Source organism: Eubalaena glacialis, chromosome 11 (assembly GCF_028564815.1).
Source record: "Eubalaena glacialis isolate mEubGla1 chromosome 11, mEubGla1.1.hap2.+ XY, whole genome shotgun sequence".
In the NCBI taxonomy this organism is placed as follows: Eukaryota; Metazoa; Chordata; class Mammalia; order Artiodactyla; family Balaenidae; genus Eubalaena; species Eubalaena glacialis.
In genome coordinates this window covers 50,867,529-50,886,626 of record NC_083726.1, presented here as the reverse complement: position 1 = coordinate 50,886,626, position 19,098 = coordinate 50,867,529, and the positions used below count along the sequence as shown (strand labels likewise).

The 19,098-nt window shown below is 35.7% G+C and overlaps 1 protein-coding gene across 1 annotated transcript in view; it reads left to right on the top strand.

The window, feature by feature from the left end:
- Positions 1-19,098, top strand: part of CAND1 (cullin associated and neddylation dissociated 1) — a 43,819-nt gene that overhangs the window by 2,115 nt on the left and 22,606 nt on the right. Inside the window, exon 2 of the mRNA XM_061205137.1 lies at positions 13,061-13,204. Within this exon, the coding sequence (XP_061061120.1) occupies positions 13,061-13,204 (144 nt within the window). The remainder of the gene's footprint in view (positions 1-13,060; positions 13,205-19,098) is intronic.

Below are 19,098 nucleotides of genomic sequence, written 5' to 3'. Positions count from 1 at the left end.
TTAGTCTAAAGATAGGACTTTCCCTATAATAGTACAGTTTTGTTCCACTAGTCAGACTTGTGTATGGATAATATGTTTAGAATAAAGAAGTAAAGTCATGTGATAATACTGCATATGTGATTATTGACTGAAGTTTCCTTTCTTACGTTTCTTCTAAAGGAAAGGTAATACGCACATGCTTGAGGAGTTTTTTGTTTTTGTTTTTTGTTTTTTCTAATTATATGGAAGAGTAATGCTCTGATGTTAAGGTATACTAGTGTTGAACTTGATAAGGATTATCTACCAATTTGGGCTTGAATAAATTAAAACATTGCTTGGAGGATTACTCCTAAAAATGTGATACTGATATATTTCTAATAGTTGGTGAATATTATAGAAGATATGCCTAAGAACAGTAAGTGACTTCCAGTAATTTGTCATTAAGGTATTTTTAACAACTATGTTTTTAAGACTTAATACGCTCAAGCCATTCAGTAATAGACAGGTCTTGGGAACCAAAGCACTATATATATTAAATTACTGATATTTAAGAGATTAATTAAAATAGCATTTGCGGTCAAGTATCTTGAAGATTTTTCTGTATTTGAATACATGTGTTCTATTTTTAAATGATGCTTTCTAATTTCTCATTAGAAATTTATTTACTTGTTTATTTTGCTGTAAATATCATAGTTATTGTTACATGTTTTAAAATACCTAGTGCTAGGAGGATCTTGAGGACAAGATTAATTAACATTATAGAAAATCTAACATGTGCAGACCACTGTACCTTGTGCTAAGGGGAGAAGAAGATAGTACATCCAAAAGGAAGAAAAAAACATTTTTCTCATGGTGGAATCCAAAGAGAATATGACCTCCCAGTTACAAATATGGGTTCTAGTCCTGTAGGATTCTTTGCTGTGAACTATCTGATATCTTGGGCAGGCAACTTAGTTTGGGATTAAATTCACTTTCGAGAGACTTGTACATGGGTGATTACGAAAGGTCCCTTATAGGCCCAAATTTTCAGGTCTCTGAATAACTAAATAGTTTTTTTAATATAAAGAAGGTAAAGAAATGGATGCCGACTTCAAAATTTTGGAATGTCAACATTTTTAAAGATTTTTTTTTTTGGTAGGACTTAAATTATAGGCTCAATTTATTGGGGGGGGAAAAAAAACTAGTGTCCTTTTTTCTTTCATGTTTTAGTGTTCTGTGTTCTTCGAAGGTAGGATACTATGGTTTAGTGCCAGTAAGTAGTGATTCTGTAGATAACAGAATGAAAACTTTAATGTGTATAAACAAAGTGAATGCTGCACCTATAAATAGTAATACTGAATATTCAGTGGGTTGAGGTAACTAATAAGGTTCTGCTTTTATTTTCATATGCTTCATCACCAGCTTTTATTTTCATATGCTTCATCACCAGCTGAATTCCAGTATTCCAAGGAATCAAGAGCTAAAAAAAAATTTTTACCGTTCTTTTATTTCTCTGTACATAATTGTTAATGCTTTCTGTGGACTTTATACACTTGATCCTTACAACTTTAGTAAAGTGGATACTAGCAATCTCTGTTTCAGCTGAGGAAACTTCAATCTGGTGATGCTAAGTGCTTGCCCAAGGCCAGTTAAACAGTAGTAGATCAGGGATTTCCAGATACCCCCAGAGCATGAACTGTAAACTACCATATTCTACTTCTGCAAGATTTTGACTAGGGGACATTAAGAGTAAGACCTTAAATTTCAGTTCCCTCTAAGTTAGGCTTAGGGAGTATTTTGTGCTAGAAGATTAAATAATTCCCTGAGAGGGACTACAAAAAGTTGAAGATAGTGCTTGCCTTCAGTATTGTCTGCATGCTTGTTGAGTGGTTAAGGCATTTGTAAAAACATAAATAACCCAGGGCAGTATGTAGTGTTCAGGCTTAAGTGGCAGAGAAGATGAAAGCAAGGAGATTCATTCATGTTCAAGGAGTCATCTGAGCTAGGTCTTGAAGTTCTAGGTAGGTGTGAAAGCACACAATACAAACACCACTCTCGGGGTGGGGATAGGAATGGGTAGGGACCTTGTCTTACTGAACTGAATCCTCCACTTTATTTAGTGCCTTGGCCATGTGGGTTCTCAATAGATAACTTGTTTTAGTTGAATTTGATTTTAATTCCAGAGTTAAAAAAGCATGTAAGGATTGGGGAAGTTTAAGAAGTCATTGTAAAATCTACCAATCTATTTTTTTTAAATACCATTTGATACAATCTTAAAATAATTCACTGCATTGTAGAATTTCCTAGCTTGATTATGGTTTATGTCACCAAATATATGTATGTGTTTTGACTATTGGAAGGCATTTGCCCTTGGAAACTGTTTAAAATGCTAATAAAAATCTCGGGCCTGTTACAGAATCATCAGTTTTCAGAGTTGGAAGGGAGCTTAGAGATCCTATAACATAGCTGAAAGTACTGTGTGGGCATTTACAATAATGTAACAGGAAAGACTACATTATCTGGACTGCTTGTGCTTGAAGAAAAGTAAGTTTAATCAGAAGAAATAGGTTTGTAGAGATTAAGAAGGTGATTACTGAGCATTTTCTAAGTTCTTTGTGCATTGATGGCACTAAGTTACACGATTTCACTTGTGATTTGGTGGGGAGGGATACAGGTATAGTACTGCTAACACTCATTATCAGCAATGATTAGGGCTCACTACTGAAAAAGAGGAGAAAGGGACCTCACTGAGGAAACGGTGAAGAAGAAAGATGACTAAAAATTAGTTTTATTTACATGAACGATATTAAGACTGTCCCAAGTTAATTCATAACTCTAAGAGAATAAATGAGAAAAAGTGAGACAGCAGTGGGGTGTGTACAAGATATATGAAAGATAATTGGTTCACTGGGTGATGCAGTTGGCCCATAGCATTTAGATTGCTGTTGGAAACAAGGGTAAAACTGTGTTTATATATTAGGGGAAGGGTTTTGGAAACCACTCATTGTGCAGTACAAAGTATCTATTTCTACCATTATTTTTGCTTCTCTAATTGGATTTACTAAAGATGAGTAAGTTCTCTCCTCAGTGAACTTTCAGTCGCCAAGTGTGTGTGTTGCAGTCTGACTGTCTTGCTCATAACTTTTTGCAGAGCCTGGCACAGTTTCTAATGATGGTACCCCCAAAATACTTGAATAAATGAATGAGATGGCACTGCCTGTAGGTTAATCCACCTGGGACTCCCATAAAAGTCTGAAAGTTAACATCTTAACTTCCTCCTCTCCCACCTTAAACCTTTTTTATTCTTATTTTGTTGTGTCACATTACCATCCACCAAATGTCCCAGTTGGAAAGCTTGATGTCACCCTTTTCTCTTTACCTTAGTTCCCTGATGAGTATTTCTCAAATTAGTCTCTCTATCTCAGGCCTCTTTTTAATCCGATCTTTTGGTAATTCTTCCATTAGAATTTTCTTCCTAAATATCACAGTTGATCATTGCCTTCTGCACTAATTCCCATAGACTACGAGATAAACTCTAAACTTAGAGGTTGCCCACCTAGGCTTACTGAAATTACTCTCCCTGAAATCCTTAACAATCTCCAGGTAACTAATTTAGTGGGTGTTTTCTTTGCTCTTTTATTTGGTATGTAACGATATGTAATGTAAGTACTGTTTACCACTTTTTTCTTCTTGATATTCTCTTATATGTATAGATGTCTCTCACACAGGTTTGGTTTGTTACCATTTAGTGAGGGAGAACACATACTATGGGATATCTCAGTAAGAGGGTGTTAGGACCTATTTGGGTAATTTGGGGAAGGAAGCAGAGGTTTGCTTTAGATTGGATGTTGTCAGAAAGGGGCAATTCTTTTTTTTTTTTAATTAAAAAAATTTTTTTTATACAGCAGGTTCTTATTAGTCATCAGTTTTATACACATCAGTGTATACATGTCAATCCCAATCGCCCAATTCATCACACCACCATCCCCACCCCCCCGGGGTTTTCCCCCCTTGGTGTCCATACCTTTGTTCTCTACATCTGTGTCTCAACTTTTGCCCTGCAAACCAGTTCATCTGTACCATTTTTCTAGGTTCCACATACATGCGTTAACATATGACATTTGTTTTTCTGTTTCTGACTTATTTCACTCTGTATGACAGACTCTAGGTCCATCCATTTCTCAACAAATGACTCAATTTCGTTCCTTTTTATGGCTGAGTAATATTCCATTGTATATATGTACCACAATTTCTTTATCCATTCGTCTGTCGATGGGCATTTAGGTTGCTTCCATGACCTGGCTATTGTAAATAGTGCTGCAGTGAACATTGGGGTGCATGTGTCTTTTTGAATTATGGTTTTCTCTGGGTATATGCCCAGTAGTGGGATTGCTGGATCATATGGTAATTCTATTTTTAGTTTTTTCAAGAGGGTTCTCTTTTCTCCACACCCTCTCCAGCATTTGTTGTTTGTAGATTTTCTGATGATGCCCATTCTAACTGGTGTGAGGTGATACCTCATTGTAGTTTTGATTTGCATTTCTCTAATAATTAGTGATGTTGAGCAGCTTTTCATGTGCTTCTTGGCCATCTGTATGTCTTCTTTGGAGAAATGTCTATTTAGGTCTTCTGCCCATTTTTGGATTGGGTTGTTTGTTTCTTTAATATTGAGTTGTGTGGGCTGTTTATATATTTTGGAGATTAATCCTTTGTCCCTTGATTCGTTTGCAAATATTTTCTCCCATTCTGAGGGTTGTCTTTTCGTCTTGTTTATGGTTTCCTTTGCTGTGCAAAAGCTTTGAAGTTTCCTTAGGTCCCATTTGTTTATTTTTGTTTTCATTTCCATGACTCTAGGAGGTGGATCAAAAAAGATCTTGCTGTGATTTATGTCAAAGAGTGTTCTTCCTATGTTTTCCTCTAAGAGTTTTATAGTGTCCGGTCTTACATTTAGGTCTCGAATCCATTTTGAGTTTATTTTTGTGTATGGTGTTAGGGAGTGTTCTAATTTCATTCATTTACATGTAGCTGTCCAGTTTTCCCAGCACCACTTATTGAAGAGACTGTCTTTTCTCCATTGTATATCTTTGTCTCCTTTGTCATAGATTAGTTGACCATAGGTGCGTGGGTTTATCTCTGGGCTTTCTATCTTGTTCCATTGATCTATGTTTCTGTTTTTGTGCCAGTACCATATTGTCTTGATTACTGTAGCTTTGTAATATAGTCTGAAGTCAGGGAGTCTGATTCCTCCAGCCCCGTTTTATTCCTTCAACACTGCTTTGGCTATTCGGGGTCTTTTATGTCTCCATACAAATTTTAAGATGATTTGTTCTAGTTCCGTAAAAAATGCCATTGGTACTTTGATAGGGATTGCATTGAATCTGTAGATTGCTTTGGGTAGTATAGTCATTTTCACAATATTGATTCTTCCAATCCAAGAACATGGTATATCTCTCCATCTCTTGGTATCATCTTTAATTTCTTTCATCATTGTCTTATAGTTCTCTGCATACAGGTCTTTTGTCTCCCTAGGTAGGTTTATTCCTAGGTATTTTATTCTTTTTGTTGCAGTGGTAAATGGGAGTGTTTCCTTAATTTCTCTTTCAGGTTTTTCATCATTAGTGTATAGGAATGCAGGAGATTTCTGTGCATTAATTTTGTATCCTGCAACTTTACCAAATTCATTGATTAGCTCTAGTAGTTTTCTGGTGGCATCTTTAGGATTCTCTATGTATAGTATCATGTCATCTGCAAACAGTGACAGTTTTACTTCTTCTTTTCCAATTTGTATTCCTTTTTCTTTTTCTTCTCTGATTGCCATGGCTAGGACTTCCAAAACTATGTTGAATAATAGTGGTGAGAGTGGACATCCTTGTCTTGTTCCTGATCTTAGAGGAAATGCTTTCAGTTTTTCACCATTGAGAATGTTTGCTGTGGGTTTGTTGTATATGGCGTTTATTATGTTGAGGTAGGTTCCCTCTGTGCCCACTTTCTGGAGAGTTTTTATCATAAATGGGTGTTGAATTTTGTCAAAAGCTTTTTCTGTATCTATTGAGATGATCATATGGTTTTTATTCTTCAATTTGTTAATATGGTGTATCACATTGATTGATTTGCGTATATTGAAGAATCCTTGCATCCCTGGGATAAATCCCACTTGATCATGGTGTATGATCCTTTTAATGTATTGTTCGATTCTGTTTGCTAGTATTTTGTTGAGGATTTTTGCATCTATATCCATCAGTGATATTGGTCTGTAATTTTCTTCTTTTGTAGTATCTTTGTCTGGTTTTGGTATCAGGGTGATGGTGGCCTCATAGAATGAGTTTGGGAGTGTTCCTTCCTCTGCAATTTTTTGGAAGAGTTTGAGAAGGATGGGTGTTAGCTCTTCTCTAAATGTTTGATAGAATTCACTTGTGAAGCCATCTGGTCCTGGACTTCTGTTTGTTGGAAGACTTTTAATCACAGTTTCAATTTCATTACTTGTGATTGGTCTGTTCATATTCTCTATTTCTTCCTGGTTTAGTCTTGGAAGGTTATACCTTTCTAAGAATTTGTCCATTTCTTCCAGGTTGTCCATTTTATTGGCATAGAGTTGCTTGTAGTAGTCTCTTAGGATGCTTTGTATTTCTGCGGTGTCTGTTGTAACTTCTCCTTTTTCATTTCTAATTTTGTTGATTTGAGCCCTCTCCTTCTTTTTCTTGATGAGTCTGGCTAATGGTTTATCAATTTTGTTTATCTTCTCAAAGAACCAGCTTTTAGTTTTATTGATCTTTGCTATTGTTTTCTTTGTATTTCATTTATTTCTGCTTTGATCTTTATGATTTCTTTCCTTCTGCTAACTTTTGGTTTTGTTTGTTCTTCTTTCTCTAGTTCCTTTAGGTGTAAGGTTAGATTTTTTATTTGAGATATTTCTTGTTTCTTGAGGTAGGCTTGTGTAGCTATAAACTTCCCTCTTAGAACTGCTTTTGCTGCATCCCATAGGTTTTGGATCATCGTGTTTTCATTGTCATTTGTCTCTAGGTATTTTTTGATCTCCTCCTGGATTTCTTCAGTGATCTCCTGGTTATTTAGTAATGTATTGTTTAGCCTTCATGTGTTTGTGTTTTTTATGTTTTTTTCCCTGTAGTTCATTTCTAATCTCATAGAGTTGTGGTCAGAAAAGATGCTTGATATGATTTCAATTTTCTTAAATTTACTGAGGCTTGATTTGTGACCCAAGATGTGATCTATCCTGGAGAATGTTCCGTGCACACTTGAGAAGAAAGTGTAATCTGCTGTTTTGGATGGAATGTTCTATAAATATCAATTAAATCTATCTGGTCTACTGTATCATTTAAGGCTTCTGTTTCCTTTTTTATTTTCATTTTGGATGATCTGTCCATTGGTGTAAGAGAGGTGTTAAAGTCTCCCACTATTATTGTGTTACTGTCAATTTCCTCTTTTATAGCTGTTAGCAGTTGCCTTATGTATTGAGGTGCTCATATGTTGGGTGCATATATATTTATAATTGTTATATCTTCTTCTTGGATTTATCTCTTGATCATTATGTAGTGTCCTTCCTTGTCTCTTGTAATGTTCTTTATTTTAAAGTCTATTTTATCTGATATGAGTATAGCTACTCCAGCGTTTTTGATTTCCATTTGCATGGAATATCTTTTTCCATCCCCTCACTCTCAGTCTGTATGTGTCCCTAGGTCTGAAGTGGGTCTCTTGTAGACAGCATATATATGGGTGTTGTTTTTGTATCCATTCAGCAAGCCTGTGTCTTTTGGTTGGAGCATTTAATCCATTCGCGTTTAAGGTAATTATCGATATGTATGTTTGTATTACCATTTTCCTAATTGTTTTGTGTTTGTTTTTGTAGATCCTTTTCTTCTCTTGTGTTTCCCACTTAGAGAAGTTCCTTTAGCATTTGTTGTAGAGCTGGTTTGGTGGTGCTGAATTCTCTCAGCTTTTGCTTGTCTGTAAAGCTTTTGATTTCTCCATCTAATCTGAATGAAATCCTTGCTGGGTAGAGTAATCTTGGTTGTAAGCTCTTCCCTTTCATCACTTCAAGTATATCATGCCACTCCCTTCTGGCTTGTAGAGTTTCTGCTGAGAAATCAGCTGTTAACCTTATGGGAGTTCCCTTGTATGTTATTTGTCGTTTTTCCCTTGCTGCTTTCAATAATTTTTCTTTGTCTTTAATTTTTGCCAATTTGATTAGTATGTGTCTTGGTGTGTTTCTCCTTGGGTTTATCCTGTATGGGACTCTCTGCGCTTCCTGGACTTGGGTGGCTATTTCCTTTCCCCTGTTAGGGAGGTTTTCGACTATAATCTCTTCAAATATTTTCTCTGGTCCTTTCTCTCTCTCTTCTCCTTCTGGGACCCCTACAATGTGAATGTTGTTGCGTTTAATGTTGTCCCAGAGGTCTCTTAGGTTGTCTCCATTTCTTTTCATTCTTTTTTCTTTATTCTGTTCTGCAGCAGTGAATTCCACCATTCTGTCTTCCAGGTCACTTATCCGTTCTTCTGCCTCAGTTATTCTGCTATTGATTCCTTCTAGTGTAGTTTTCACTTCAGTTACTGTATTGTTCATCTCTGTTTGTTTGTTCTTTAATTCTTCTAGGTCTTTGTTAAACATTTCTTGCATCTTCTCGATCTTTGTCTGCATTGTTTTTCCGAGGTCCTGGATCATCTTCACTATCATTATTCTGAATTCTTTTTCTGGAAGGTTGCCTATCTCCACTTCATTTAGTTGTTTTTCTGGGGTTTTATCTTGTTCCTTCATCTGGTACATAGCCCTCTGCCTTTTCATCTTGTCTATCTTTCTGTGAATGTCAGAAAGGGGCAATTCTATCATTTGACATCTTAATAAATGTTATAAGGAGGGCACAGTAAAGCAGAGGAAAAGCTATAATTGGTAAAGAAGTAGCAGTCACTCATTTAGTTAGGAGGATGTTTGGTATTTTATGTTGCTAAGTGAACTAACCTGAAATGGATGTTCTGTGTGTTTATGCCCAGGAAAAAAATATGCTTTCCCTGAAAGCATCAGATCTGTTTGGGTTATTCATTTGGATGTTATCATTGAAGTTTAGGTATGAGCCTTAGAACAGTTCCTGGACTGTAGGGGCTGCTGGGTCACCCCCACCCCCCCGCCAGTCCTTACTTTTGGCCAAGGGCAGACAAAGTTGGTCTGCAGGGCACTAAGTCATGTTGTTGATGTCTTCACTTTGGCTGGGATTTTGCTGATCAGGATCAGAGGAGTGGCCATTCAGTATAGTCTGTAGTTGAACCAGGCTTGTTAAATCTCTCTTCCTGTGTTGTAAGATGAGTGGTTGAACCGTCTAATATGTGACAGTGGTTATTCAATAACACTAAGACTGGACAGGATGTATACTGACTATAACACCCAAGTCGTGTGGTTTCCCTTCTACTTCTTTGTCCTTTTCCTAACTAATCCTTTACCATCCCCATATCTAATCCATTTCAAAGACCTATAAACTTTAACCTTGTAAATCTCAAATAGGGTTTGTTCTCATTATATTATTCGCAGTAGTTACTTATCTAACATGTATTTTTTCCGGAAGACACATCATGGCCTTCTTGTATTTAGGAACACTAGATAGCACTTCATCACCACGCTTGAGGGTCATTTTAAACAACAAAATTACCAACAAAAAGCACAAACATGCAAAAGAAAAAACAACAAAAGAAAACGTGGCACCAGATAGACTGAGAAGAGGATGCTTGTTTACAGTATGAGAGCTGAAATAGGCAGAGTGTCACCTGGTGCAGTGTCAGCTGGGAGTGTGTGCGGAATGTGTGCTTTGGGTGATTCAAATATTTCCTGGTTCTTCGCATGTCTGCAAATGTCATGAAAGCGCTGGAGAATTGATTTGGGGGTTACAACAAATTTTACTCTGCTAAAAATGAGAATTGACTGTGTGTCCATTTTTTCCATCTCCATTTACTATCATAACCCTTATTCTGGCTACCATCATTTCTCACTTAGACTGCTGCCATAGCTCTCCTAACTGTTCTCTATCCAGTCTGCTAAATGAAGTTTGGTTCTCTCAAACTGTTTTCCACAGTGTAGCTGGAGTAATACTTCTGAAATGTAAATCTGATCATTCCATTTACTCCCCATCTCTACTTCAGATGAGTAGCTTTCCATCACTTTTATTTTATTATTATTATTTTTTTTTAATTTAAAAAAATTGTCTAGCCACGCTGCGCGGCATGTGGATCTTAGTTCCCGGACCAGGGATCGAACCTGCTCCCCCTGCATTGGAAGCGTGGAGTGTTAACCAGTGGACTGCCAGGGAAGTCCCTCCCATCACTTTTATTTATTTATTTATTTAAAAACATCTTTATTGGAGTATAATTGCTTTACAATGGTGTGTTAGTTTCTGCTTTATAACAAAGTATACATATACATATATCCCCATATCCCCTCCCTCTTGCGTCTCCCTCCCACCCTCCCTATCCCACCCCTCTAGGTGGTCACAAAGCACTGAGCTGATTCCCTGTGCTGTGTGGCTGCTTCCCACTAGCTAGCTATTTTACATTTGGTAGTATATATATGTCCATGCCACTCTCTCACTTCATCCCAGCTTACCCTTCCCCCACCCCGTGTCCTCAAGTCCATTCTCTGCGGCTGCGTCTTTATTCCTGTCCTGCCCGTAGGTTCTTCAGAACCATCCTCCCATCACTTTTAGAATAAAGACTAGAATCCTAGTAAGATCTTCAAATCTCTTTAATCTTTTGGCCCCTGCCTACTTGGCCATAACCTCCCCACTCCCCACACACAGTTCCTTTTCATGCTTAAGATCTCAGTCTTCCCTGATACACAACTTTCATTCCAGTCTAGGTCATGTTACTTTGTTATCCCATTATCTTTTCTTTGTGCCACATTCCTTTCCTTCATAGCATTTATCTCAGTTCATAACTACATATGTAAGTACTCATATATGTAGTTTTAAAAAATCAATATGCCTCTATTCAACTGTTGTATAAGTTCCAAGATAGCAGGAAGCAACTGTGTTTGCTTTTGCCAGCCCTTGTATCCATTAACACCTATCACAGTACCTGACAAATAAAAGGTTCTCAGTACATAGTGAATGAGTATATACAACCTTTCCCATCTTGACCTCAGCCTACATTTCCATCTTCCTGTTAGGTTTCTATTTCCCTGTGCCTCAGACACACTGAATTGCTTCACTCTGAGGTATTACGCCCCTCACCACCACCACCACCACCACCATGCACACAAATACACTTAAAATCCTGAACCAGCTTTCCCCATGCAAGCCCTGGTAATCCTTTGAGATCCAAACTAACTATCAGTTCTTTGGTGTGATCATTGCCAAACACCCTTGAGTGTTTTAGAAAATTTGTGTGAGATTCTTCCATTTACCTGTCTGCTGTGTTAGATGAATAAGTTAAGAGGAGGGGACTGAGTATAAATTTATCCTCTCAGTCCTTAGCCCCATACCTAAAGCAGTGAATGCCTAAGAGACGTTTTACAAATTGACTTTTGAATCTTCCATAGACAGCTTTCAAACTGGTCAAACAACTTCCTTATAAGATTTATAGTGCAAACCTTTTAACACATGAACAGAAGGAACTTTCTGGTTTCAGGGTCACAATTAAAAAGTATTTCTTCTTATAACCTCATACTATCTCAATCCAGGTTTTCTGAGTTTTAAAAATATTATCTATTGCTAATTTTGCTGGTGCTCATTTCAACTTTAAAAAAATGTTTAACCGTTAATTATTGATTTTTGAAAATCAGTAGACTTCTTTATTAGAGTATAAGCTCTCTGAGGCTAGGAGTCAAGACTTACATCTTATCTGTTCTTTGCTCATAGTCCAGCCTTTGTAGCATCATAACAGGCAGTGAATAAATAAATGGTAAATAAAGGAAGGAATCTCTGTACCCGTATAGCTTCTTCAGAACTATAAAGTAACTTTTTTTTTTATTGGGATTACATGCTTTTTTACTTAAATTGATGATCACTGTGTTTTCTCTTCAACCAGATGATTAACATTTCGGGGGTTCTTAGAGGTCCTAACTGGTATGGTTGTTTAATGGATTTTATCTAAGTAAAATAGTTAAGGTGCTTTTCATGCTTTGTGTGTAGAAGTGCCTGCATTAGTGTTCTATTCAGTTTGTTTTTTTAACTTTCTGGAATATTGTGTGGTTTTAATTTCATTTTGTCATTATATAAAATGGGGAGGGGCTTGCAATTAGGAGAACGATGTTAATTTTTAAAAGGCCCATGCTTAATTTACCTTGTATTATCCCAATTTGAATGTATGCTTTTCTTTATAAGCTGTTTAATAAGACTCGATAAGAACTGTGCTTGCGCATAGTTTAAAACTTTGTCCTTTGGTAGTGGTTCTTAAGGAAACGGGGCTGGATGTCAGTTGGAATAACTTTTTGGAATCACCTCTTCATCGTTTTGAAAATACATTTGATCCTGGTGGTGGGAGCTGGGGTGGAGGTGAGAATTTGCATTTTGGAATTTTCCCAGTGATTTGTAATATGTAACCCCCAATCCAACACAACAGTATTACACAGGAAGGTATTCTTAATGTTAGTTAAAGACTTCCTAGATAAAATTCAAATCACATGCAAAGAAAAAGTAAAGAGAAGCTTTTCTTTCCCTAAAATCAGTGATGCAATTACAGCTGACCCCTGAACAATGGGTTTGATCTGCGTGGGTCCACTTATATGGGAAATTTTTTCAATAAATACGTACTACATGTACTACACGATCTGTGGTCAGTTGAATCTGCAGATGCGGAAGTGCAGATGTAGACGGTGACTGTAAAGTTATACATGGATTTTTAGCGAGGTGGGGGGAGGGTGACCCCCTTGACCCCCACGTTGTTCAGTGGTCAACTTTATTAGAATGAAAGAGCATTCATTGAAGGTCAGGTCAGTAAATTTGAAATCAAGACTAACCCGGGGAAAATAATTTTAGCCAATGATACCTTGTTTAGAAGAGTAGATCAGGACTTAGATATGAATGATAGCATTGGATTTGAAAACCGTGATTTTTTTTATTAGTGCTTAAAAAATTTTAATTACCAACAAATTTTAATTTTTTCATAGGTTTATGGCTACAAATGATTTGATGACAGAACTGCAGAAAGATTCCATCAAGTTGGATGATGATAGTGAAAGGAAGGTAGTGAAAATGATTTTGAAGTTACTGGAAGATAAAAATGGAGAGGTACAGAATTTAGCTGTCAAATGGTAAGTTGTTTTTTACTTGCTTCCTACCGCCTTCACTTTCCATTAAAAAATTCAGTATAACTGGTAAATTATCTTAGTCTTGTACTATGTCTTTCTGGATTTTTTCTTTAGAATTTGTAGGTGATTTGGTTTAGTATTTGTACTTGGTACATGAGACACATTTCCTTATATGTAGTTTCTGTATTGGCTGGACATGTTATTTTAATTCTTATGAAATACATGTAGGAAACTCCAGAAGGAGTAGTTCTCTTACTTGTTTGGCCAGGTTTTTTAGCTAGGTTAAAAGGCTTGTCCATCTCTATATTAGTTAAAAGGCTCTCCATCTCTGTATTCCGGGGAGGAGGGGTGGTTTTAAGAACCAATGACAAGGAAGTAAAAAATAAGACTTGATAAAGGATAACAACGGTTAAAACCATAGTTAAATTAACAATGATGATACAATAGTTACAAAGAATCTTTCCTAAAAATTGAGAATTCCAGTTACCTTTGTGTGTTCGGGGCATTGACAGCATCTTGATAGGTGTGATATTGACAGCTGGACTCTTATTCTTAGTTAAAGGTACAGAATTTGAGTTCTTGGTAAATTGTATTAGTGCATCTATTTAATTTATGCATACCAAATATTAGAAACCCTTAAAAATTTACAAGTAAGTTATTAGTAAGTATAACTTCTGGTTTCATATAAAAATTAAATTATAGAATTTTATGTCATTTTGTGTGGCATATAATATCTGGTATCAATTTAAATAAAGTCTTGTCATTATTACCTTTGTTGGATTTTCTTATAAAGGTTTTACATTTATTTTAGGCTAAGGTTTTACATATCTGCTGTAAAAACAGGCAAAAGTATGAGAAATCATTGGTCAGCATAGAATTTATAGATATGTAGTACAACTTTCTTTAACTTGGGACATTAGCAAGTTTAAAATCAAACGGTCTTCAGAAAATGGTAAGTTGCAGAATAATGGGAATGAGTCTAGTTTTACTTAATTATTTTTCATCTTTTGTTTCTTTTGCCATGTGCTTATTAATAAACAAAATTGTTTGGTTCAAATTATGTGCTGAGCAATAAGCAGCCTTTAAAAATGATAATAAAATGTAGGCTTTGTCCCAGATTGAGAGGTGAGAGGTACACAGGTTCACTTGAGTATGAATCTTGTTAGAAACCTGAGCGTTTGAGCTTTTGATGATCTTTTATACTTAAAATTTAACAGGTTGGGGGGAAAATGACGTATATTCAGGAAAATAAGAAAGGAATTAAGATATTAACAAAAGTAATATATTAGGTGATAAAACCCAAGAACTGATTCTTGGAGGAGGGAAAATCCTAATAGATAGAAATTGGAAAATTTATCAAAGAACTCATCACCCAAAAGAAACTCATGCCCAGAAATCTTTCACACAACTCTTTGAAACCTCGAAGAGCAGATAATTCCAGTATAGATAGTTTTTGAACTATTTCAGAACATAAAGTATGAAAACCTTCCAGTCTTTTTTTTAAACCAAATACTGATGATAAATTCTGACTAAATACAACACTAGAAAAGAAGACTACACACCAGTTTCATTTTAATGCTCAAAATAAAATCCAACAATACATTAAGTATAATATACTTTGACCAAGTGAGGTTCATTCATCCCAAGAGTATAAGGACAGTTTAATATTATGTGCTTTATTAATATTTTTATTCCATCATGTTAATGGATCAGAGGAAGAAAAAAATAATGTAAACAATAAGAATTCAGTGAAGGAACTGGATAAAATTAATGAACAAAAATAAGTAGCCTTTACATAAGCAAATAACCAGTTAGAAGATATGGAAGCAAATGTCCATTTATTATAGTAACAGAAAGACAAAATGCCTAGCAATAAATGTGACAAGAAATGTTACAGGGGTGACCTTGGGTGAGGGTGTTGCATGGTTTAAGGTAAGGTTACAATTTTCTTTTTAAAAACTTTCTTTTATAGAAGAAAAACTACTCTTGACCAATAACAAAAACGTACTTGCAGAAAAATGTACTTGGAACCAATGGAAAGACATCTCAGGTCCTTGGATAGGATAACTCAACAGGGTTGTCAGTTCTCTCCGGGTTATTTTAATGCTAACTTAATTCTAAAAATCAGTAAGTTTTTCCCACAAGCTAGACAAGTTAATTCTAAAGTATATTTTGGTGGAAGGGAGAAGAGGGACAGGGTATTTGCTCAAGATAGACAAAAAATTCCCTGAAAATTTCTGGAGTTGGAGGTGTGTTGGCTAGCCCTACTAGATACGAAAACATACTATTATGTTTATCTAATGAAAGCAGTGAGGTAGTGAGGCATTAATAGACCAGTAGTGTAAAATAGAATGGAAAGTATTCGATACATGATGCAGTTGGTGGCATCATGAGAAAAGCTGGACCTTTTTTCAAAACACTGGATAACCATTTGAAAAAGATAAAATTGTGTCCTTACCTCACAACTTCCCTACTTAAGGTCAACATTGTTCACCTTAAATTGGTTTTATGTTGGATGTATTAGTGTTTTGTGACTTTTTATTACTGATTAGTAGTTCATTGATAGCACAATGATATCTTCCTAGGTTTGGCTATTGTGAATAAAGAGACAGTGAACATTCTTGTGTGAGTCCTTTTCAGGACATGTGTCTTTATTTCTTAGGAAGGGTGAAATTGCTGTTGTCCATTTAGATTTTTAAGAAACTGTGGAATTGTTTGCCAAAGTATTTTTACCATTTTACATGAAAGTACCAGTTGTTCCACATTATCATCAGCAGTTGGTTGTGTCACTCTTCTTTTTTTTTTGGGCCGCGGCATGCGAGATCTTAGTTCCCCTACCAGGGGTGGAAGTGCGGAGTCTTAACCACTGGACCACCGAGGAAATCCCGGTTGTGTCACTCTTTAATTTTAGCTATTCCAGTTGGTGTATAGGTGTAGTTTTAATTTACATTTCCCTGATGACTAATGATGTCTAATGTTATTTTGTTTATTGGCCATTTATTTATTTTTTTGTGGACTTTTCCCTGTTTTTAAAATTGAGGCTGTCTTTTTACTGTTGAATTATAGGAGTTCATATATTCTCGATATAGGTCCTTTGGCACATATATGTTTTATAGTATTTTCTCCCAATTTGATGATCTTAAGTTTTTAATTTATTTTAAAATTTAGTTTGATTTAATTTATAAATTAATTTCAACTTTTATGGTTATTGCTTTCTGCGCTGAAGAAATCTTTGTTTACTTTATGTTGCAAAGATTTTTCTCTTGTGTTTTCACCTAAAAGCTTTGTAGTTTCAGCTTTTATTTTTAGTCCTGTGATCTAGAATTAATTTTTGTCAAGTGGGAATTGAGCTTTTTTTTTTCCATATGGAAATACAGTTGTTGAAGTACCAATTCATTGAAAACATCTTCGTTTTGGTACTGAATTGCTTTGACATCTCTGTCAAAGTCAGTTGACTATAAAAGTGTATGTCCAGATGGCCAACAGACACATGAAAGAATGCTCAACATCATTAATCATTAGAGAAATGCAAATCAAAACTACAATGAGGTATCATCTCACACCAGTCAGAGTGGCCATCATCAAAAAATCTAGAAACAATAAATGCTGGAGAGGGTGTGGAGAAAAGGGAACACTCTTGCACAGTTTGTGGGAATGTAAATTGATACAGCCACTATGGAGAACAGTATGGAGGTTCCTTAAAAAACTAAAAATAGAACTACCATATGACCCAGCAATCCCACTACTGGGCATATACCCTGAGAAAACCATAATTCAAAAAGAGTCATGTACCAAAATGTTCATTGCAGCTCTATTTACAATAGCCAGGACATGGAAGCAACCTAAGTGTCCATCATCGGATGAATGGATAAAGAAGATGTGGCACATATAGACAATGGAATATTACTCAGCCATAAAAAGAAATGAAATGGAGGTATTTGTAATGAGGTGGATGGAGTTAGAGTCTGTCATACAGAGTGAAGTAAGTCAGAAAGAGAAAAACAAATACAGTATGCTAACACATATATATGGAATCTAAGGGGAAAAAAAAAAAAGGTCATGAAGAACTTAGTGGCAAGACGGGAATAAAGACACAGACCTACTAGAGAATGGACTTGAGGATATGGGGAGGGGGAGGGGTGAGATGTGACAGGGTGAGAGAGTGTCATGGACATATATACACTACCAAATGTAAAATAGATAGCTAGTGGGAAGCAGCCGCATAGCACAGGGAGATCAGCTCGGTGATTTGTGACCACCTAGAGGGGTGGGAGGGAGGGAGATGCAAGAGGGAAGAGATATGGGAACATATGTATATGTATAACTGATTCACTTTGTTATAAAGCAGAAACTAACACACCATTGTAAAGCAATTATACTTCAATAAAGATGTTTAAAAAAAAAATAAAGTGTATGTCTATTTCTAGACTCTATTCTGTTCCGCTGATCTATTTGTCTGTTCTAATGCCAGTACCATACAGTTTTATTAGCATAGCTCAGGCTTTTTCAGGCTTGGCGCTGTTGAGTTTTGGGGCCAGATAATTCTTTGTTATGGCAAGGTATCTTGTGTATTGCGTGTGTTGTTGGATGTTTAGCAGTATCTAAGCCTTTACCCACTATTTTTGCCAGTAGCATTCCTTCATCCTCCAGTAGGAACAACCAAAAATGTCTCCAGACTTTGCCAAATGTCTGTTGAAGGGCAAAAGTCACCCCTGGTTGAGAAACGCTGGTGTAGATCTATAGAAGTCTGAAGTAAGGTAGTGTAAGTTCTCTAGCTTCATTCTTTTCTCGAGTATTTTGATTTTTTAAGTTCTCTGTATTTCCATGTAAATTTTAGAATGTTAATTTCTGTTTTAAAAGTAAGCTTGCTCAAATTTTGATTGAGATTGTGTTGAAGCTATAGAAATATTAGAAGAGAATCAACAATTAACAATACTGAATCTTTTAACTGCAAACCGTAGTATCTCATAATTATTACAGTAATTTTTGTTGATTCCTCGGGATAGTCTATCTAAACAATCGTCATCAGTGAATATCCCCCTCTTTCGATCCTGATTTTGGTAATTTGTGATTTCTCTTTTTTTCCCCCCTCAATTCATTTAATCAGGGATTTACCAACTTTACTAATCTTATCAAAGAACTGACTTTAGGGTTTGTTATTTTCCCTATTGTCTGTTGCCTTATTTAACTGATTGCTTCTTTTTTATTATTCCTTTCTTTCCACTCATTTTTTTCCTTTCTAATTCTTAAACATTTAAAGGTATATATTCTCCTCTAAGTAAATTGTGGTATTTTTATTATCATTCAGTTTGAAATATTTTTAATCTCCATTGTGATTATTTAGAAGCAATTTTCAAATATTTGGAGGCTATCTAGATCTTTATTTTTAATGGTTTCTAACTTAATTGCATATGGTCAGAGAACCATACTCTTTAAGGTTTCAGGGAAGTTTATTTGTTTGTTTTGGTTTCTTTTGTCTGCTCATTGAGATTGGTTTTATGGTTCAGCATATGATAGGTCTTGGTGGATGTGGATGTTCCCTGTCCACTTGAAAGCGTGTTCTACAGTAGTTGGGTATGGTATATTATAAGTGGTAGGTCAGGGTAGCTGGTAGTGTTGTTCAGATTCATATCCTTTGTGATTTTTTTTTCTTTTCTTAAATACTGAGAAAAGAGTGTTAAAATTTCCAACTATAATTGTCAATTTATCTGTTTTTCTCTTTAATGCCAATTTTTGCTTCATGTATTTTAAAGTTGTATGATTAGGGGCATACGCATTCATAATTATGTCTTCCTAATGTTTGATGTTTTTATGAGTAGAAAATGTTTCTTTTTAAATACATTTGGAATATATTTTTCCTTGGAATGTATTTTTATGTTCATATAGTTGCTCCAGTT